Here is a 21,673-nt window from a genome sequence, read left to right on the forward strand (position 1 = left end):
TTGAATAAACAAAAGGAGGGAGGTGTTAAAAGTTTGAGTAGAGTAGAGTGATTTGCCTTAGACCACCCTTTTTTAAGCGTTCACCTCTCAACATTTTCTACTTTCCATTTGGCATTTTCAAAGCACAAGGGATGGGGACTGCCCAGCTAAACCACAACAATAATTTCCTCAAGTGCCCCTCTGTGGTACCGCAGACAAGGAAGCGCACTGGGAACTTAAACACCACAGGGCTGGGAGGGCAAGCAAGCACATGCTACAGCACAGGGAGGATCATGAGAAAGCATCGGGCCTTCCAACCTGCGTTTCATATCTATAAAACATGAAAAGAGCACGTGACTTCCTACACGAGCAGGACCATAACAGGAGGATTTCCGCTATCGTTTTAATAGGTCTAGTAATTTTTTTTTAAATGAAGCATCTTGAGAAGTACTAGAGGTGACAGAATGAAAAAAACGAACAGGAGAGTTACACACAAAACCTCCCAATTTTTCTTTCCGTTTCTTTCTTTCTTAGGACAACTGAAATATAACAGACTGCATTTTTTTTTCCTCAGAGAAAAAACATTTTGAAATATTCATGAGCAGCAAAACCACAACTCATGCAGTAGTTTCACTTTCACAGGCAAATACCAGCACAGACAACAACAGAACTTTTACTTCCTCCAGAGGTCACGGCTACCAAAAAAAGAGGCTCAGCAGAAACACGATAAAGTGCTGCTAATGGCATAAGAAAATTATGACTTGCCTTATAGGAAAGGAGCAAAACATATTTAATTCGGCAGCCTGTGAAAAACCTTTCCAGGTCTATGGCAGAATGAGGGTTTCTAGTAGATGGACAGGTTCATCACGTCTCAAAACTCTCCCTGCTCACCACTGCATTCTCTGGAACTCTGCAGCATTCCAAGCTACAATGCCGCTAACGGTACCTCTCCAAAGGGACATCTCACAAGCAGAACGGGCAGGGGAATTGTATCAGTGACAACCAAAGTCCTTTCTTTACAGCCAAACCACTGAAGCCCACAGCCAGGCTTGTCAATGCACAGTGAGAAGCAGGATGGGTACAGAAACAGGTACGTGTGGGAGCACGCGTGTGTTTTGAACAATGAGCTGAAGATGCCGGTCAGAACACACCAAGAAGCCTTCAGTGTCTGCTCACAGCGCCAGGCCACCTGCCTGCAGCACGGCTGAGGCTGGGAGGGAGCAAAGGAGGTCACCTATAGCCCAAAACCCCACTCACACCTGATGTTCCCAAAGGAGGGAGACCCCAGGGAGCAACCTGCTCAAGCCCTCACTCCCCCTCACAGCAAAGCCGCCTCACACAACACCCCAAAATTTGGAAAGAGCCCAAATTAAGACCCACCGAACCCACCTCCTCCACACAGACCCACCCAAAACCCACACCCTGAGCATCCCCCAAACACTCCCTGAGCACAACACCACACCCACTGCCCTAGGGGGGCTGTCCCAGCGCCCTGACACCCACAGCCTGCCCCTGACACCCCAGCACCCCCTGCCTCAGCTCCCAGCGCCTCAGCAGCGCCTCAGCAGCCCCCCCTCAGCCCCCCCCCACCCCCTGCGGCCCCACCAGGCCTCGCTGCTTCCCCCCCCCCCCACCCACCCCCAGCCCTACCTGCAGTCCCGGGCCGCCTCCCTGCCCGCCGCCGCCAGCCTAAAATGGCGCCGGGCCCTGTTGGCGGCGGGCGGGCTCGGTGATGGCGGCGCCAGGCCCAGCGGCCGGGTCATGGCGGGGGGGGCCCGGCCCGGCCCAGCGCAGCCCCGGGGCCGCCGCCGCCGCCCTCACAGGCCCCGCGCCTCAGGCGGCCCTCACGGAGAGGGTGTAAACTCGGTCGCTGATTGGCTGAGTGTGTGAAGGGATCGCGGCTCTCATTGGTTCTCAGCCTCCGGGGGCGGGACTATGTGCGGCTCCACGCTCGCTCATTGGAGGGCGCGCAGCACCCGGCGCGAGGCGTTCCCGCCTCAGGGCCAGGAGGGAGGAGGGGGGGCGGCTGTGAGGGGACGCCCTCGCTCAGCTCCACGCGCAGCCATTAAATTAACCTCGTAATTAGCCGTGAAAATTAGCTGTAGTTCCAAAACATCCCCACAGCAGTAGCTGTAACGGTTAAAGCAAGCACCACACAGATACCACCTAGCTCCCGCCCTTTGAAATAATGGGTAATAACCAGGGCTGTGGCTGTCCCGGTGCCCTGAAGGCTGGTTTGGGGCAGTTTTGGGTGAAAGTGGTCGGGTTTTGTAGTGTTTTGTCCCAGAGTGCAGGTGACCACAGCCTCTGGCTAGCTCCACTTGAAGGGAAATGTCCCTGCACCCTTCAGGCAGGTCTGCAAAACACGAGGCACAGCAGCAAAACAAGTCAAAACAAGTGGAAATAGGAAACAGCTGCGGGAGCATCTCAAGTGCCTCAGTGTCTGCTGAGTGCTCCAGCTCCTCTCATCCCACCCCATCACTCATTGCCCCTCCGTTTTCCGAGAGATTTCAGTCATCTCATCCATCACGTCTTCAACCTAACCTCAGAAGAGGAAAACAAAAGCTTCCTGCCATTGCATAATGAGCGCTGCTGTCTCCATGCTTTGCCTGCCCTGCACAACAAATGGAGAACAATTGGGTTTGCAGTCACATCGTTTCTTGAAAATACTACTGTACATATTTGAATTACTGTCTAATAAAGTGCCAAAGCAAAATTTCATGCCCAGTGCTACCGACAAAGAATTCCAGAAATATTTTTTCATGTCACAGTGAGGAAGCACAAATTAACCGTTTTCTTTAGCTTTCAGTTTAATACTTTAACCTTGCAATTTGTTACTGACCTGGAGACAGTCCCAAAAGACAACCAAAAAGTCAGACGTGGAATGTATTTATGAGTTTACAGGAACCAGAGACGCTGAGCAGCTTCTACAGAAAGACCACTTCCAGCACTAGTGATATCAAGGTGAAGCTGTTTCTCATCAGCCACCCACAACAAAGACACAAGGAACAGCATTAAATAATAACATCGCTTCTATTAACTTGTTTAGGGCAACTACCTGAAATGCAGTGACTGCGGAAGGCAGGATATGATGGCACTGAGGACAGTAGGGGAAATAAGAATAAAGGTGCAACAGCTGTAGTGGTTTCAGTTCGACATCCCCCCAGTGGGAAACTTGCACACACACACACACTTTTTAAGATAATACATGCCCTTCAGCAGGCCTTAACTTCAAATAAATAGGCAACAGCACTTTTTATGCACAGAAGCATAGGTACAGGAAAGGAATCATAATAAACTACTTTTTAAATTTACCTCCCTGACAGTTTGTGAGCACCTCACTGCTAACAGTTCCCTTTGCCAAATTAAGCGAAAGTTAGAAACTTACCTCATAGCCTTGCTTCAAATGAATTGGAAATGAATTTGCCTCATGTCCATTCCTTCTACTGATGCTCATTTCTATTAGTCCTTCCCATAACACAGTCTGAATACCCACAAACGTAGATCAGCAGAAACTTTGAAAAGCTACAAATCCGAAAAAGTTGGCCAACTTTTACGAGCGGATTTGGAACCAGAGCATTGCGTAAGTCAGCCTTTGCTATCAGTTTCGTTTCATCTCTTTTTTAATTGCCTTCCAGCATGACTCATGCCTTTTCTTAAGCAAAACCAGGAAGTATCTATCGCAGAACGCTGCGTTCCCAGCAGGGAAATGGCTTGCCCATGGAGTGGCTACACAACCACCATCAACACTGAGCTGGCCCCGGGCCATCAACATCTGAAACGTATCACTCACCCATGTGATCTTTATTATAATATTTTGAGGCAGACTCTCTAAATAGAGTTAAAAGCCCTGAACCCAAAAGGGCACATCTGCTTTTGTCTAAGAGATAAAAAAGAGGAAATAATCAAAGCAGCATTTCTAGTCCGTGAACAATAATTACATTTAGACTCCAGAAAGCATAGCTGAACTTCATAATTGGTTAATGTTCATTTAAATATATCAGTATATTTCTCCTGTGTCAAACCTTCTAGAAAGTCATCAATCACTGCAAACTTATAGCACTTTAACACACGGAACACCAAATATTTCTGAAGTCTTGCAATGGTAGCTGAAACCATCCTGTAAAAATTCTCCATTTCCTGAAGAGTTTCAGCCTGCATTTTGATTTCAGAAGCCACAGAGATAGTTTATGGCTCATAGTTATTTTGTAGAAAAAGAACATTTTTCCTTTCTCCTTGCAGATCCACTGTGGCTTTCTGTGATGGAGGGGCAGGAGAGACCTCCTTCAGACGTGCACTCCAGCGGATGCCAGTAGCTGGTTCATTTTGTTTTGTTAACTTGGCTTCATGTGAAAAGATGTAAAATATGTACTTCAAGGCAAGGGCACAGATGACCCAGGCCTTGAAGGATAAATAACTAAGAAACTATTTCATCGAGAGGACCATTTTGTAAGGAAAAATGCAGCACACATGCCCTTGAGTTTGTTAATAATTACATTGTTCCCCAAAATTGGCTGAAAACCAATGATGAGTGTTGTAACATGAACTATCCACAAACTATCCTCATTATAATATTAAAAATCATGCCCCTAGGTTGAGAGATCCCAGCCCAGCAAGAGACCCATCCCCTCTGAGAATGCACAAAGCAATCTTGTCACGTCAGCAGGATGCTAAAATATCACCAATTAGAAGTTAGGAGGTTGTGCTAACATGCAAATGTACTGCTAAGAGACTGTATAAAGTTGGGTGTTGAAAATCTTTAGGCGTGCCAGCTTAGTGGGAAACCACCTGGTACCCAGACTTGAGCGGATCTGAAATAAACAATATCTTGATGTAGTGCATGGGCTGGCTTATTGCACAGCAGGTAACAAACCCAAACCTTTCATTGGACAACTTTTATTGGACAACACAACCACCAGCACTCCCAACAATTGCAGGTTCTGGCCTTGAGTCTGCACCTCCTTTACAACATTACTATTTCAAAGCTGCACGGGAACAGGTGGCATTTATCCTGATCACGCTGTCTGACATTCCGGGGACCTTCTGTCCCATTAACGAGTCTGTTCATTCCTACCTTGCTTTAGCACACCTGACCTCACCAAAGGCACAGCAAAGGGTAACTCATTTATAATCGCCGTGTGCTACCTCAAGGGAATCGGAGTGAGAAGTTTTCCTGAAGCAGCAGAGGACCATGAAATTCTCCTAGAACATTACGTACCAGAACAGAGGCAGGCAGCAGCAAAGAACACGAGCGGTGAGGCTGCAAAAGACTTCCCTGAGCAATTACACAGAGTGATGGGCAATGGCAAAGGCAGGCACCTTCAGAAGCCTTTCCCCTTAGAGATTAAGTGCTGTGTATCAGGGAAAAGGCAATTTACAATCAAGCCTATGGAGAAGCAGATCGATCAATATCTGTTAGCATACCTTTTATTAAGCTGCTATAATAAATTAATAATAGGTAACTACTCAGACAGTAAATTATATATATTTTTAATGGTTCACACATGTAGTCACTCATTTTTATCCAGAGGAAAGCTGACCACAGGGGTTCTCTCAGATATAGTGGGTCGTACCGAATTACCAGTGGCTTCTGGGTCAATGTTCAGCTCCATCTCAGCATCCCTTTATACATCACGTGGCACACATGAGGAAAACTGGGAAGTAACAAAAAAGAGGTGACAGATTTGAATGTGTGTATGGCGAGGAATGGATAGAGAGGCAGGAAGTGTTTAGAAGATTCTCCTCGTGTTCAGACTGGCATTCCCAGTTTCCTTTTCTTCCATCTTTCTGGAGGACCTCTCCCCTTCCCACAAAATCTCAGAATCTGATTCCAGGAAGCAGCTTACACCTGCTTTACCAAACAGACGCTTACCCTGACACGGAGCTCTCTGGCCAGAAGACTGCATTTTAATTATAGTGACCATCTGGAGAGAACATTTACGGTACCACAGTTTCAATAATAGGAAAATTCCCCACTGATTAAACTGTCTTCACATTGTTAAGTATTGACTCGTCTTTTACAGCCTATTTCACCCAGGGAAAAGTTAAAGTTTCACCTATTTTGCTTCTCCAGTACCCTAACTTCTAATTACCAGTGTCCTGCGCCAGGACAGTTATCAGTATCAGGACTTGCGCTCCATAGGTCAGAGCCATATAACTACCTACACTAAATTCCCTTGTCATGAGCACTAGAAATAGCCTGGTTCACAGCTTAAGCAAATTAAGGTAAAAATGGAAAGCAATTTCACCCGCAGCTTCTCCAGCAGACATCTATCATGGTAACATTTGCCAAAGACAGTTCCTGTCCTTGCAGGCACCTTTCCACGGAGGTTCTCAAAGAAAAGCCATGCTATGTTCTTGGTAAACATCCTACCTGCTGCTGCTGTTTTCTGTGAAAAAAATTAATCATTCTTGACACAAAGTTCAAATGATGCCAGAAATAGTGATGAGTGGCAATGCACTGCTAGCAGGCAAGGAGAAGGGGGGTCTCCTTCAGCAGCTTAGTGTTTTTTTTTTCCACAGTGCTTTCAGCATAACATGCAAGAGAAATTATTCAGATGATTCAGTTAGCTCATCAGAGTTGCCAGGCCTCATTCCTTTCTTCAACTCGCACATTATGCTGCCCCTAACCTCTTAGAAGTGTTTTGTAGAGGTTGAGGAAGAGCCCTGCATCGGCTTCTAGTGTTATTTGTCTTTTGCCATGAGAGATCTAATGAAGTTGGGGCTGCTCATCCCCTGAAAAAAAATTAAATAATAATAATTAGAAAGTGCTTGCTGGGAAAGGAGAAAAAGAATCACAGCCTCCATCAGAAGTAAGCTGAGAAAAGGCATTTGATGTCCAGTTAAAATTAATGACACTTGAGCATATTTCAGAAACAAGACGTGCAACCAGGCAGTAAAACCCCTCAGCCCGCCTCACCGCTATTTTCATGAGCTCCCCGTGTCTGAATTGAGAAACGGCAGGCTGATATGCAGAAATACACCTGGAATACCAGCTGGCTTTCGGAAAATAAACATGATTGTTCTGGTGGAATGATTCAGTAAGCAGGCAAAGCCAAAATTCTGCTTGTACTCACGGCTTGCTTTTGTATTAATCTGCAGGCTCTCAGCTTTGTCACTGATACCAACGTGCCAACAAGGTTTGTGGAACAGGCTGTGAAGGGGCTGCTTCCTCCCACAGAGGCCCTGAGCCCCCTCACACCTACAAAAAGCCATGGATCAGGACACACCTCATCCATCTGCCTGTCCCAGGAAGGCTGGTGCTCAGATAGCAATGCGGAGCAAAAAACGCTGGAGGTGTTATGCAGGGGAATACCAGCATTAATGGAGCAAGGGCTAGAAGAGCAGCCAAGAACATAACCGAAACAAGGTGAAACCTCGATAGGGGAGGTGTTTACAGCATGAAGCCTGTGCTCTGATAAGGCCACAGCATGAACAAATCATCGATAGGGCTGTGCTCTGATAACAGCGGGACAGTAACAAGGTTGTGTCATCCTGTATGTGCCCGTGCTCTTCTTGCTGCCCCGGGGGGACAGACAGCTGTGGCCACGAGGATACTGAAAGTGAGACAAAAAAAAAAATGGGCAAGCTTGTCTGTGACTGATGGAGAAAGCAGCAAGATTCTTAGTAGGATTAAAATAAATAAATAAATAAAAATCACTGCAGGAAATATTAGACCTGTCCAAAAACTGGTTCAAATCTGATCAAAAGCCAGGCGTAGGCTGATCAAGAGGGACCCAAAAGCAGCAGCAGCAAGGATTTGACAGCCAACATCCCATCATACCCTTCCTAAAGATTAAGATTATATTGTTCCATGGATTTCTTACAGGCACAGGGCAGCAAGTGCAGCACACTCACCTTCCTTGTGTTATGTCTCTATCCATTCTGTAGGGTTATATTGTGTTGATTGCTGAACTTTGAAAGTGGTTTGAGGCACACGTGCTAGCTGGAGTCTCATTCAGTGGAAGTTATGTGTAAATATGAAGACCAGTGTGTGTAAATATGAAGACCTCTTGGCAATCAGGCAGCTACATGCAGCACAGCACATCAAGCCCTGAGCTGAGGCGAGCTGGTGTAACACAAAATAAACCTTGGGAAGGGTTTGTGTGACCCTCTGTAACCCTGCGTTGACATTTGAATCTTTAGAAGCTCCATCTCTAGCTACAAGGTTGGTATTCCCAGCAGACCAGTTGAGTTTGGTTATCGGAGGGTCTTCGGTCATGAAACTGTTTGGAACTCAGCGAGGCATCAGGTGATAGCCCCAGTTTACAATTATCTTGTTTAATTATTAACGTAGCTCTTCCGTAACAAGAGAATTAAGTCAGAGGATTTTACTCAAAAAATTTATCTTCACTTAACAGGTTTGAATAATTTATTTTATTTTTTTTTATTAGGTGAGGAATGACACTGCGTGAACTCACCCGGAAAGCATTTCCCGTGTTAAAACAGAAAATATTGGGGTTGAGTCATACAACGCATGACATTCGGCCCCATTAAATGGCCCACAAAGGGTAAGAAATGGTTCTTTTATATTATTCTCACACTCGGCTCAGCTGGGCCAAACGACTTCCCTTTAATTCCTTCTCACTGTGAGGAGTAGCTCATAAAGATAAGGCTGCAATCAGCCCCGGTGGTGCAGACAGGTCACTGCCCTCTGCTGCTGCCTCGCCTCTCCTGGCCCAGCACCAGCTGCACCCTCACCCAATTCCATCGAAGTGGGCTCACACAGCTCGCTGCTGACACTTTGCTAACCCAGGTTGCTTGAAGTGAAGCGAGGGTGAGTGCAGAAGCAAAGATCTCCCTGCGTTTCCCTGCCAATAGCCCCGGCCCTAGCCATGCTAGGATCTGCATCAAACCACACAGCCCTACAGCAAGCGGACTGCAAGCTGGAAGTAACCCAGAGGCTGCAAAAACTTTCAACAGGGTCAGGTCCCTGACCTGCCGCGCTACAGGGCTGCAGGAACATGTGCTGGAGAGGGAAGGCAAAAAAACGCTGCTGGAAAAGGGCTGAAATCTGCAGGAATGGCTTTTTTCCCAGCAGCAAAAGCACCAAATCCCAACTTTTTCAGGAGAAAAAAAAATCTGAAATAATTAATTACCGTACCCCACATCCTGAAAAGAAAACTTGTACTATACCAGAGGGCATTTTAATTCCTCCTGATATCCATAACAGGAACTGATGTTTAGGATTTCAGCCAGACAAATAAGAAACAAACAAAAAAAAAAAAAAAAAGAAAAAAAAAGGGTAAAAAGCAGTGCCAGTGGTTAACTGATAAAACAAACTATCTGGAAAAATGTTGCTCATTTCCTGATGTCTTCGGATCTGTCTTGTTGAAAATACGTTCTCGAGCATAAATCATGGTTAATTTCAAGAGAAACATGAAGAAAATGCATGGCTTGTGAGAGCTGGGAGGTCAGCCTGCGCAATCCAAGGGTCTCTGCCTGTAGAAGTGAACTCCAGGACGAGAAATAGGGCTTTATTTTGCATCTGCGTGCACGCTGCTGTAGTGGGTGCAGGCCAACAGCCAGTTGTAGATGTGCTCGAAGGCAGGAGAAGGGATCCCAAAAAGGAGGCTTTCAAAAGGCACAACTTGGTTTTCATCTTCCTTGTCCCAAATTTACCTGCAGTGACCCAACACGACCAGGTATTGATTGGGTTTCCCCTCCAGAAAAGGGATGGGAGTTTAACACTGCTAAGAGAAAGCAATTCAACTCCAGAGTGTCTTTGCAAAGGTAGCAGCTCTCGGGATTTATTTCCATGCCACGAGACGCAGAGATGCTAATCCTGAGGGTTCGGCGTGCAAGCAGCAGCCTGGGAAGCGCCTGACCTCCTGTTCCCAATTACAGTCTCCTGCAACGTAGATCAGAGGACAACTTCTTAATCTGGGCTGAAATTGAAAGCTTCGTTTTTCCGAGGGAAATAAATATGATTATCCCGCCTGATCTGATATAAAGCAAATCAGATTTCGGGTTCCTTCTGAACTCCTCCACGAGCCGGTGCTGACGGAGCAGTGAAGCTGAAGGGCCCCTCCTGCTGCGGGAGCGCAGCCTCCCGAGCTGCCTTTACCTTCCCTTGCCTTTGCTTTATCAGCACGCCAAGCAATACCTGCACAATATCTCTTATCCTAACGAGTTCACGCCGTTTTCCCCACACCCAGTGCACACCAGGTGCTTGTCCCAGCGCTGAGGGCAGGGGCAGGCTCCCCGGGGAGCGTTTCCATCCCCTGCTGTCAGCAGGGCAGGGCAGGGAGATGACTCAAACACCCCACACACCTCGAGGTACGGGAAGGAAAATGGAAATGCCAAACATCCACGGCCTGGGACAGCGCCTGGTGGGGCACCGGGCCGCCCCAAAAACACACTCAGGATGAATCAAGCTCAAGCTTGCGAATACGGGCTCGTATGTGGGATCTGGAGATGTGTCTCAGCGTGCTCAGACTTTAGAGGGGTGGAAGGAGAACCACGGCTGGTCCTACAGTGAAAGGGATGCCCATTTCTCAGCAGCCTTCCTGGGGCAAGTGCTGTGCCACTGCAGCCCCCGAGGGCTCAGGGAACAGGGCACAGCCCCGATTTGCCTCTTTCTGCTGTGCAAATTTGCTCAGGCAGCAGCAGAGCTTGGGAAAAAATTAATTAAACTGATAAAAAAAATAAAATATTGGTCACACAGAGGGTAAATGCTAATTCTGCAAAGTTCCCAGCTCTCTCCAGGTAACCCAGCCCCTGGCAGAGCCATCAGCATCCCCAGCTGCTTGGTTGGAGTCTGACAGCAAGAGCAGGAGCATGCAGCCCTCTAGTGCCTGCTCCCAGCCACGCTTCTCGTGTCCCCACAGAGCCACCACTGCTCCACGTCCCCTATATCCTCCCTTCTGTCCCATCCTGCTGCTCCTGGAGGGTTTCTGAAGGTTTCTGAAGGGCCCAGGGCACGGCACGGGGAGGGAAGCAGCAGGGTGGTGCAGGGGGCTGCCTGCAGTGTCCTTTATCTGCTGGCAGTGGGTGCCTGCAACGTGCCCCTCACATCACTGCCAGATCCTAAAGAGCCCAGACCCCATCCCTGATGCCATGGGGCTGCCCCAGAGCACTGCTGCTGGCTGGGATGGGCTCGGCCACCCCATGGGCTGCTCCCCCCGTGCCCCCTCCTGCAGCAGACCTGCCCGGGGAGCTGTGGAGGCCCACGCTCGGAGCATTTTCCTTCCCCACAGGGGTGATTCAGCTCACTTTCCTCTCCAAACAGTGGGTGGACCCCGGCTGGATTTCCGGGAGCGACGCCGCGCCGATTCCCGGCCTGGGGATTTGCAGCCCTGCACCTCGCAGCACCTGCACGATGCAGTCCCTGCACCCCTGCACGATGCTGACAGGGGTACGGAGGGCGACGAGCCCCCTGCGAGCCCCGATTCGGGTGGCAGGGTGTGGGTGCGATGCTGTGCTCCCCAGTGTAGGAACGCCCGCTGCCCACCCTACACTTGGCAGAAGCCTCCTGGCACGTGTAACGTGGTCCCAAACCCAACTGGGGGCCAAAAGTGGGGGTGATTGGGGTGAGGGATCCCCTTGTGCCCCCTGTCCCAGAGGCAAAACCCTCTAGGATTTGCCGCTAGAGGGGGGTGCAGGAGCTTGGAGCTGCTGCATGGGGCGAGTCCCACATCTGGACCCATCCCAGGCCCCATCCTGCTCCGGCCACGCACACGAGGCTGGCAGGAGCACGGCTTTGACCATCGGGGGGTTTACATTTCGGGGAAACACCAGCCCTGGGCGCAGAGCGTGGGGAAGCAGCAGCACGATGGCGCAATCCTTCCCAGCACCAGCCGGGCTTTTTGGGGGCCGCAGCAAGGGGGCTGGAGGTGGGGGTTCACCAAGCTCACCCCAAGACATTTCTGGGGGCGAGCCCACCTCGCAGGCAGCCACCCCAAGTCCTATCATTAACCCCAAGCCACCCCTGGGCCGGGAGGCTCCTTTTGGGGCGCATCCCCCTGGGGTTCCTGGGTCCCCCCCTTGGTGCCGTTTCCTCTCCAAGCAGCGCCTTCCCCCCACTCTCCGCACGCCTTCGCTCTCGCTTCTGCTTCTTTGGCCACCAGGAAACCTTCCTGCCGTGCGATGGACACCCGCCAGGGATGCTGGCAGACGATGCTGAGCGTGACCGTCCCCGGGGAGGGCTCGGGGGGACCTTGCCCGGACACGGAGCTCTCTGAGGAGTGACTCAGCCCTGCGGTTTTCCCCCAGTTCATCCCCAATTGTTCCTTTTTTTTTCCTTTTCCTCCCCGCTGCAAGGGGCACGGGGAGGGCTGCCGGTATGTGTGGAGCGGGGCTGGAGGGGAAACAGGAACCTTGAGGGGAAAAACAACCCGAGAAACTCCCTTCCCCCCGCCCTGCCCTGCTTCCTCCGCTGCTGCAGGCGTGCGGGGACGGCTCCATGGCTCCAAAGTCCCCTCTGTGTCCCCTGTTTGTCTCCGTTTCTCCCCATTCCTGGGGGTTCAGGAAACGTCACCCAGCTTTTATCCGTGTGGCCGAGGAGAAAAAGGTCCCAAAGGATGGGGAAATCTGTCACGGGGCAAAAACAGCTCGCCAGGCAGCGGGCTGTGAGCAGCGGGCTGCAAATCAGGCACCTGCTGAGTCCAAACTGCCCCTGGCTCACTGCATCCCTCACCCCAAAGGGCAGGATGAAAGATGTTTTCCCCTCCGTGGGATTCTCTGGTGTCTGCTTTGGGGCTGAGCTGCCATCCCACCAGGGGTTTTGGCTGGCCTCAGGAGGAGGGAGCGGGTCTTGGGTCTTGTCCCCATGCACAATGCCCGCCTCGACCTGCTGCAGGTTGCCTTTGCTCGGAAAATGGGAGGAATTGAGGTTCACAAAGTTCCCATCCAGCCTTATCCCCGCTGTGAAGGAGGCGTGGGGCTGAGACCACGCAGAGCCAGGGCTTGGAGACCACATTGGGTCCCCAAATCATTGCTGCTGGCCGCTTTGGGCACCGCACGATAAACCCGTGGGCTGCAGCCCAAGTGCTCATCACGCGCTCGGGGCGCAGATCAACCACCTCGGTAATCTCATCCCCGCAGCCTTCCGGGCGCTTCCTGCCCCCCAAAACCACCCGACAGCCCCCAGAAGATGAAAACACCGGGCAAATATTAGCTAAACACCCGTGTGGCTCCGCGGGGAGCAGCGGGGCATGCCCCTCATGCCCCCCAGCCTCTCCTTTCCAACCCGCGGGTGGAGAGGAGCCCCGGGGGACCTGACGTCAGTTCTGAGCAGAACAATGCTCGGGCACGGGGTGGCCAGAGGGGGACAGGACAGGAACAGGACGCCGGGCAACGTGACCGGGTGGAAAAGCCACCCCACCAGGCCCATGCGCTCGCCCTGCCTGGGCACCTGCCCGGCCGCGGTGCTGGATGCGTCCTGGAGAGGTGTTGAGGGGATGCTGCGGGGTTAAAAGCGCAGGGATCCGCAGGCTGAGGACGGACACCGCTCATCACAGTTGTGGGTGATGTGGATATCAGCCCCAGCACCATGCAGCAAGCTCCTGGAGGCTCCTGGGGGCCCCCATCCCAGGACCCCTTTCCCAGGGGGGGGCGCGAGCTCCCGGAGGCTGCGTCCCTGGCACGGGGATGCCGGTCGCTCCCTCCCACGGCTTCCCCTTTTCTCAGAAAGCCTGGAAACCAAAGGTGAAAGAAGTGGGTGGAAACCCTGCACGCTGCCGTCCAGGAAGAGAAGTGAGTAAGTCGGCGGCGATATTTAGAGTGCCTCCGCTCGCAGGCGGCACAGACGGAGCCGGGGCAGGAGCTGAGGGTGAGTGCGGGGTCCCTGCCGGGGCCAGGGGGTGGGGGGTGCCGGTGTGGCCGGGTGAGGGGGGGTTCCCCAGGGAGCCACAGCATGGATGTGCTGAGGTTTCACCCCCGGGCACAGCCCCACGGGTGCGAGCATCTCCAGCCCAGCCTCGGTTTTATTGGTGTTTTTTGGGTCTTCTGTGAAACCGGACCCGTCCCGCTGATATTTTCATTCGGGATGGGGGCTGTGTGTAACTATTTCTGCAGGCTTCCTGGGAAGACAAAGCCAGGCAGGCTGGATGAACGCCCACGCGACACCGCTGCCCGGCCCTGGGCACGTCCTGTCTAATCAGTAGCTCCCGTGCTAATTAGCTGGCAGTGCCAAAACCGGGGCGTTGCTTCTTCCTTAACCCCCACAGAGCAATAAACCTTGCAAGCGAGGGGAAACAGCCGGAGCCTGGAGTTTGCACCTCAGCCCCTGCAGGCTTCCCATTTCGCCCAGGTCAGACTGACCCAGGACCTTCGGGAGATGGGCACCCAGGGGCAGGTCCCCAAAAAGAGCTTTCCTGGAGCTGGCCCTGCTCCATCTGGGCGTGCAGGGGGACAGGGCACAGCAGGGCACGTGCCAGGCTGCCCCTGCGCTGTCCCGCACGGCCCCTGCACCCGTCACCTCCCCGGGGCCACGCAGCAAGGGAAGGGGACACCGCTCCGGGCACCACGGGGGCATTGGGGTTAACCCCTCTGCTTGAGGCTCTTCCCCTTTCTGAGAAGAGCAGGATGTGGAGGAAGGCTGGGGAAGGCTTTTCCTTTTGGTTCCTGGAAGCTGAGCTGCTTGGGGCGGCCAAGGGCTGAGGGCGGGTGGCCGGCACTTTGGGGAGCAGCATCCTGCAGCCCTTTGGGGGAAACACATCGGAGAGGAGTTTTACAGCATGGGAATGAAAGCAGAAAGGATTTCAACATATTTAAACAGCCAGAAGGTGGCCGAGGAGCCCCTGGACACACCCCAAAGCCCCCAGTCTTTACCTGGGGCTGAATACCAGCACCCCGCAGCCGGACCCCAACAGCCTGCTGCAGCCGTAGCATCCCCGGGGGAGAGAAGGGGGGAAATCACCCCACTTTTCTCAGCTTGGGGGGGGTCTCAGGGCTATCAAAACCTCTCCACCAAGCCGCAGCAGCCTGAAAAATAGCACAGCAGGGTCCCCGAGCCCACCTCTCCCTCCGCAGCATGGTGAGCTCAGTGGGAGCAGGGGAGGCTCAGTGGGTTCGCGCTGCCCCGGCTGAACCCGGCTCCCCGTGGACAGACAAAAATAAAGCCCCAGGCTGGCTGTTGAGCAACCGTGGAGCTGGCTCCCGGCGCAGACATTTGCTGGGTATTTCCCCCACCAAAATCTTTGTCGGGGCTCCAAAGCGCGCCTGTCATTTCCCGGCTCTCTGTTGATCCTCCAGAGCTGGGGGCTCGTCTCCAGCGCGCAGCCCCCTGCCAGCTGCGCTCCCTCCCCGGTCACCCTGCGCTGCTGCTGCCGTCACAGCCCTGGCAAAGCACTTCTGAGCCAAAAAAACTCCTCTCTGTGCCTGTCAGCTGCCAGCCCAGCCTCCTGGTTTGGTTGAAAATGAGCAGCTCACAGGGGTCCCCACCTGCCCCACGCTTTTCCCCTTTGCTCCCAAAGCAGGCGTGGGGCTGGCAGGGAGCAAAGGGCGCACGCGTAGCTGCTGGGTGCACCAGGATGTCCCAGCCCAGCCCCAACCCTTCCCATCTGCTGCATCTGAGCTGGCTGGAAGGCACCTGGCTGCCTGGAAAATGCCTTTCACTGCTTCATTTCCAGCTGCAGAGTTGCCCTGGGGGCTCTCGCAGCCCCAGGCGGGCACAACACGTCTCCATCCAGCAGCCCGTGCATCCCAGCTCAAGGGGGTTCAGCAAGCACTGGTTTGGGGACGAGAGCACTGAGCAGTCCCCACAGTGCTGCCCCTGCCCTGCTGTGCCTTTTGAGAGAGGGGCAAGCAGAGGAAGAGCAGCTTACACCGAGGATGCGCTGCATTACCACCCGTGCACAATGCAGGCGGGACTCCTCAGGCACCTGCAAATAACCACCACAGCTGGAAGAAGCAGCCTTTCTCTCCCAGCTCCAGCAGGTTACAGAGCTCAGGGCCGGCACGAAACTCCGCAGCAGCTCCAAGTGACAGGGTGACACGTGGAAGCGTTGGGAAAAAAAAAAAAATAATCCAGCAGGCAGCTTGAGCAGCGCTTCCAAATAAAGCCACAGCTGCGTGCGCTGCATCTGGGGCAGAGCAGGAGGTGCCAGAGCCCTCTCCTCGCTCTCCCAGCTGCAAAATGTGTGTCAGCTCGCTGCCTGCTCTGTGTCATCATCACCACCACCACCACTGTGAGCTTTTTGCTATTTTTTCCTCCCCGCAGATGGAGACGCAGCCGGGCGGGCCGACGGGAAGGCAGCGCGCGCTGGCTGCTTGGCTCTGAGAACTGAATTCCATAGGCGTTAGAGCACCCCAAATGCCCTATGGATTCAGTTCTGCAGCTGGGCAGCACATAAGCCTCGAATCTCCAAGAAGAGAGCAGCCGAGGGCTGTGCCTGCAGGGAACGGGCGAGTTTTTGCTCCTACGTGGGGATCCGAGTAGGGATGGAGGTGAGTTACGGCCACCTGGGGAAAACCATGGGCATGATTTACATGGTGGGTGCTTCCCCCAAAGGCAAAAAGAGCCCAACCACAAAGCATTTCTTCCATCTGGGAGCAGAATGGCCCTTTAGAAAATACATCGCTGCCTCCTGATGATCATAAACCCATGCTAAAAATACCCCTTGGTTGTCAGAACAAGGGCCTGGGTGTGCCCGGCAATCTCCTGTACAGAGTCCGGGCAGCAAAACCAAACATGACTCGGGAGAAGATAAACAGAAGGGGCTGGGTAAAGCCTCGGGCTGTGCCTGCTCCCTCCCAGCCAGCCCCAGAGGTGTCCCCAGCAGGACAGGACAGGCTGGGGGAGCTGGGGCAGGCAGGGCTGCTGGCAGGCACCTGGGGAACCCGGCAGAGTTATTTCAGGGAAAGCTTTGTGGGGATAACTGGCTCTTCCCACCCATCCCTCATATGCCTCTGAGAGATTTTGGCTGCCCACACCAACTTTCAGGGATGTTTTTCATTACAACAGGGTGCAAAACTGGTACCAGGCATGCCTGGAATAGTGACGTTTAGGATGAATTACACGGGTCCTGGCAATTTATGCAGCATCTGATCACCACCAGAAAGCAAACCCCACGTTCTCCTTTATCACCCTTACCTGCACCAGCTACAGGGGATATGGGAAAAAAAAATCCACATATGGGAGAAAATCCACCCGAGTGCTGCATCACCCACAAGGATCTAACACAAACTTTGCCCCTAGGAGCTGCAGGTGGAGGGACAGCAGACATCCCACCACCATCGCTCCGTCTGCATGTAAAGGATGCTCTGGGGATGCTCAAGGGAGAGCAAAGAGCTAAGAATTGCTCTTTTCCTACTCTTGCAATCAGGGCAGGCCTGACCTGCTGCCAGTCACTGAGCAGAGCCCAGCCAGGCAGCAGCAGCTCAGTCTGAGGTTTCTGCAGCACTTTTTTTTCTGGTTCAGGCCTCTCACTGCTTTATCTAGCAGCAGAGCTCACCCATTTCGAAGAAACCGATTGGGGAAGGGGAAATCCAGATAGCTGCTGAGCTGCTCTGGCAGTTGCTTCAGCAAGCAGAGCTGGTGCATTACACAAAGGCACCCGCTTGCTTTCCCCTTGCAGCAGCTCAGAGCCACCGAGGGTCCCCCAGGCTCCCTCCTTTGCCATGCTGATGGGGAGGAAAAGCCGAATCTCAGAGCAGCCTGGACAGCACATCAAACACAGCAATTAAGTTGTGAGGATGGATGAGTTGGGGGCTACATTTCCATGGCATCCCACTGGGGATGGGGGCTCAGTTATAAGCCAGCAAAATTTGGAGCCAGCTGAAGGGATGAGCTGCAGGGGTCTGTGAAGTCAGGAGCTCGAAAGGTGCCAGGACAGGCTGCAGGTTGTTAAAAAGCAGAAATTTAACTATTTGCATTTTTTTAATTGTTTATTTATAATCATCTAAAAGGTACAGGAGTTCACAAGGAGGTCAGACTCTGCCCCAGCCCCTCACACCCCTCGGGGTTTCCAGCACAGCTCAGGCCCCCTCCCAGGGGACCCATCCGTGGAGGTGCTGCAGCTCCGGGAGCCTCACCAGCAATTTCAGCAAGGACGCAGGGCCAGGAGACACGAGCAGCAGGTCACCAAGTGTAATGGGATAGGGACACCCAGATCTTCTGCCAGCGTGTAGGGAAGTGTCACACCATAGGCACAGTGGCGTGGCCATAAACCGGTGATGAGATGTGCAGATTGCTTTTCACAGTGCCTAAGAGCTGCTCTCTCCTCTCCAAACCCACACTGCCTCTATCTGGGAGGAAATCCAGATCCCATCTCCTCAGATGAGTGCCAGGAAGGGACCCGGCTTCCAGGAACCTCCCCGGGACAGGGTGGGAAGAGGCCCAGCTTCTAGGCAAGGGCTGCTGCCTGGGAATCCCCTCAGCAGACCGTGACCACTCACCCAAAGCAGTGGGAAGCGAATTCATACCAAAAATGGGACCGAAGAGCTGGCCCAACAGGGAGTCAAGTGCCGGGTGGTTTTTTCACAGGACGGGCATCGTGTGCCAGACGGGGTGAAGCTGCCACAAGCTCGTGGAGGAGGGGAGCAGTCGGGAGCCAGTGGGGGCACCCATTGCTCGTGGTGCTTCCCAGCTGCTGCCAGCTGGCTCCTGGGGGGCTCCAGAGCATCTGTCCCTGTGCTGAGAGGTCACATCAGCGTCTCAGTTTCTTTTTCTTCTTCCGACCCTGGTCCTCGCCGCTGTCATCTGCCTCGCTGGTGGTCACAGCCCTCTGGACGACCCTTTTTTCCACCGTATATTCCTGCTCTCCTACCTTAGGGTCTCCCTTGACCAGGAACTCCCCTTTGCGGTAGGTTATGGAGATGCTGGTCCGCGGGTAGGTGCCGTAAACCCTCCGGAGATCATCCTTCACGAAGTCCGGCAGCTCTTTCCTCGGCCCAAACACCTTCGCCAGCTTCCCCCACTGGAGCTCCCCTCTCATGGTGAAGCCCTCCGGCCACGTCTCTCGATACGGATCCCCCCTCTGATAGGGATTGTAGCCGGGGTAGGGGCTGTACAGAGGGACGGGGAGCACAGCGGGGAACTGCCAGGCGTAGTAGGGGGGGAAATAGGGGTGGGAGGCACCGTAGAGGTGATGAAACTCCACCTGGCCTCCTGCATAGTCAGGGTAGCTGCTCCTATCCACCACGAAGGTGACGGGGCGGCTGTAGAAGTTGTGCATGTGGACGGCAGGGATCATTACGGAGCTCGCAGCCTCCTCTCTCCCCGTCCGTAGGGGCAGGTAGGTGTAGGGGGGCGGTGGGATGACGGGTGGGCAGAGCTCCCGTGGCACGAAGGGAGACTGGTACATGGTGCAGGAGCTGGGCCTCACAGCGGGGACATCCGTCTGGAGCAGCTGCTGAGTGTCAATAGCTGTGAGGACAGGAGGAAGAGAAATTATTTACACCATTATGTGCTCCAGAAGCAGGCTGAATAAGTGGCAGCATGAGGCAGATAAACAGAATAAATTGTCTTTCCTTAGGATTTTCAGTGCATCTTTTGCTCCAGTTCAACAAAACCACCAGGATCCCTCATTTCCATGGATCCTTTGTGTTTCAGGGCGAGTGATCCATCCCTGGGATGGTGTCCATGGTTCCTGGGGACCCTCAGCCTGCTCCCATTCCCAGAGGCTGGTTTTGGGAGACCGCAGCCAGAGCAGAGCCCTGCTAGACTGCACAGGGCTGAGCTAGGGTGCCAAAAAACCTGTGTGGGCACCAAGTCTTTTTGTCCACCCCACACAGCAAAATTAGCCGAGTTCTTGAGCCCAGCTGGCACATCAAGCAGGTTACTGCAGACTCCTACCTGGCCTTCTTCATGCCTTGTTCTCCCCACCCCACAAAGAAAACTAAAACACAACAAAAAACCCAAACCCACAGATCTGTTGCGATTTCTCCGTAGCAATCCCCAAGGGTACAGGGATGCGAGCAGCGTTTTCCCTGAACCAGGAGGGATGAAGTCACGGGCTATTTCCAGTTAATCCCCACATTTTTGAGCAGACTCTGCAGAACCGCTGCCATCTGGCAACGCTTTGGCAAAGGCCTCCCTTGGAAAACAGCACAGAGCGAGAAAAGCTTCAAGGGTTTCTCTGGAAGGGAGGCGTTATGACCAAAGCTACTCCTTCACGTCACGGTGCCAGCACATCGGGCTAAGGTCTGCCCTCCACAGCCAGTCCCACAAGCTTATCCAGCAACCCCATAGCTGGAAACTGTGCGTGGGAGAGGATTGCAGCAAAAACTTTCTTGTCGTTTCCTTCCCCCCTAGTGACAACATCAGATTTTGCTCTAGTCAAGGTCTCTGGAAGAGAAAAAAAATAAATCCTCACCCAGGAGAGGCCTCCCAAGGGCTTCTTTTGGGAAGGAGCAGGGGGAGAGGAGGGGAAGGGGCACAGAAAGCACCCAGCACAGCACCAGCCTCTGCTCCCTCGCCACCGGGAGGGATTTCAGGCACGGGCTCCTGGCTGCCTGCCTGGAGGGGATGCTGTCGCTCAGCCAGAGGTGCCTGGCAGCATGCAGGGATGTGAGGAAAGCACAGCAGCTCCTTACACAGCCGCAAGCTGGGCTCTTCCAGGCCTTCATTTTTATCCAGGGGCACGGATTCCCACACTTGCCTCATCCTGCAAGCAATCAGTTTCCTGCAAAGCCACGGTGCATGCGGCAGCAATCAGCTTCCTGCAGGCAGCCAGTACACGCCAGTGCCTCCCGATGCTGATTGTCGTTTGATATTTCTGGACAGAAAGCCTGGCGAGTCAGGAGAACCCAGCCTGCACTCCTCAGAGGAGGGGTGAGGCTGTCTGACACACTCCTCCTGCTGCTGGGTAACACAGCGGGGCCAGGACAGCAATAAACACCCCACTTTTCTCCTTCCGTGGCATATCCTCCTTCCCCCAGGGTACATTTTTCTTGGCACGCCATAACATCCACAGGCCCAAAGATCCCCTCCGTGTTCCAGCACAGCCTGCACCCCATCCACCCCCAGAAGTTCATCTGATATCCACCTCCTCCATCCACACACTCCTCTTCTTCAAACAGATCTCACTATCAGCTGCTCAGGCTTCCCAGCTGGGAGACCCTGGATGAGCCCCTCTCTGTACTCCAGATTGCAGCCTGGGGACACCTGACAGAAGAGACCAACCACTACAGATTAATCACACCAATAACTCACCTGGAGAATCGATAACCTCATTAACACACCGCTCGTAACTCATGTTATTTACATCAGTCTGCACACAACCATAAAGCTCCTAATCGAGCTTTCTGACCCACACAGCACTGTCAGTACATTATGGATGCCTCCCTTCCCTCCCGCAGCACCCAGTGCGAGGGTGCTGGTCTGACCCCCCCACACCAAATATTTCCAGCCTGATGGAGTCCAGCAGCCCCACAGGTTCAGGTCCTCAGGTTCAGCTACCACCTGTAGGTGTCTGCACTCCTGCAGTCCCACCTTCCTTTGTTCTTCCATCCCATTTAATACCTCCCTTTTTACTTCATTCATTTCAATACCCACTTTTTTGCCATGTGGATGCCTGCCTTCCTCTGGCCGGTCTCCTCCCAAGTAATCATCCCACCCTTAACTACTTCTTCCTCATTGGTCTCAGTTTTGCTACATCCACAACCAAGTCCGGCACTTCTGATACCGTTCCCTAGGCGATCTCAGCCTTCCATGGCATTACTGATAGGGTCCGGGCAGCCTTGCACGGTTCTGCCCTGCGAGAGCTGCTTCAGCCTCCCCTGCCATTATCTGGTTAAACGCTGTTGACTT

General features: G+C 53.1%; 2 protein-coding genes across 3 annotated transcripts in view; both read right to left on the reverse strand.

Moving 5' to 3' along the window:
• Positions 1-3,581, reverse strand: part of SLF2 (SMC5-SMC6 complex localization factor 2) — a 30,824-nt gene extending 27,243 nt beyond the window's left edge. Inside the window, exon 1 of one of the 2 annotated variants that reach the window (XM_068688309.1) lies at positions 3,368-3,581. In XM_068688309.1, the coding sequence (XP_068544410.1) occupies positions 3,368-3,372 (5 nt within the window). In that variant the 5' untranslated portion in view covers positions 3,373-3,581. Of the gene's footprint in view, positions 1-1,629; positions 1,843-3,367 lie in introns of those variants that run through there. The other variant, XM_068688307.1, reaches the window with a different exon arrangement.
• A 13,832-nt stretch (positions 3,582-17,413) lies between these two features.
• Positions 17,414-21,349, reverse strand: C7H10orf95 (chromosome 7 C10orf95 homolog). The gene is made up of 2 exons (XM_068688330.1): positions 21,326-21,349; positions 17,414-19,288 (listed from the first exon to the last, which is right to left on the reverse strand). Exon 2 carries the CDS (start codon positions 19,224-19,226, stop codon positions 18,570-18,572), a length of 657 nt encoding a protein of 218 aa, XP_068544431.1. The 5' UTR covers positions 19,227-19,288; positions 21,326-21,349; the 3' UTR covers positions 17,414-18,569.
• Positions 21,350-21,673: the final 324 nt, after the last annotated feature.

The sequence above is a fragment of the Anas acuta genome, chromosome 7, assembly GCF_963932015.1.
Source record: "Anas acuta chromosome 7, bAnaAcu1.1, whole genome shotgun sequence".
Taxonomy (NCBI): domain Eukaryota; kingdom Metazoa; phylum Chordata; class Aves; order Anseriformes; family Anatidae; genus Anas; species Anas acuta.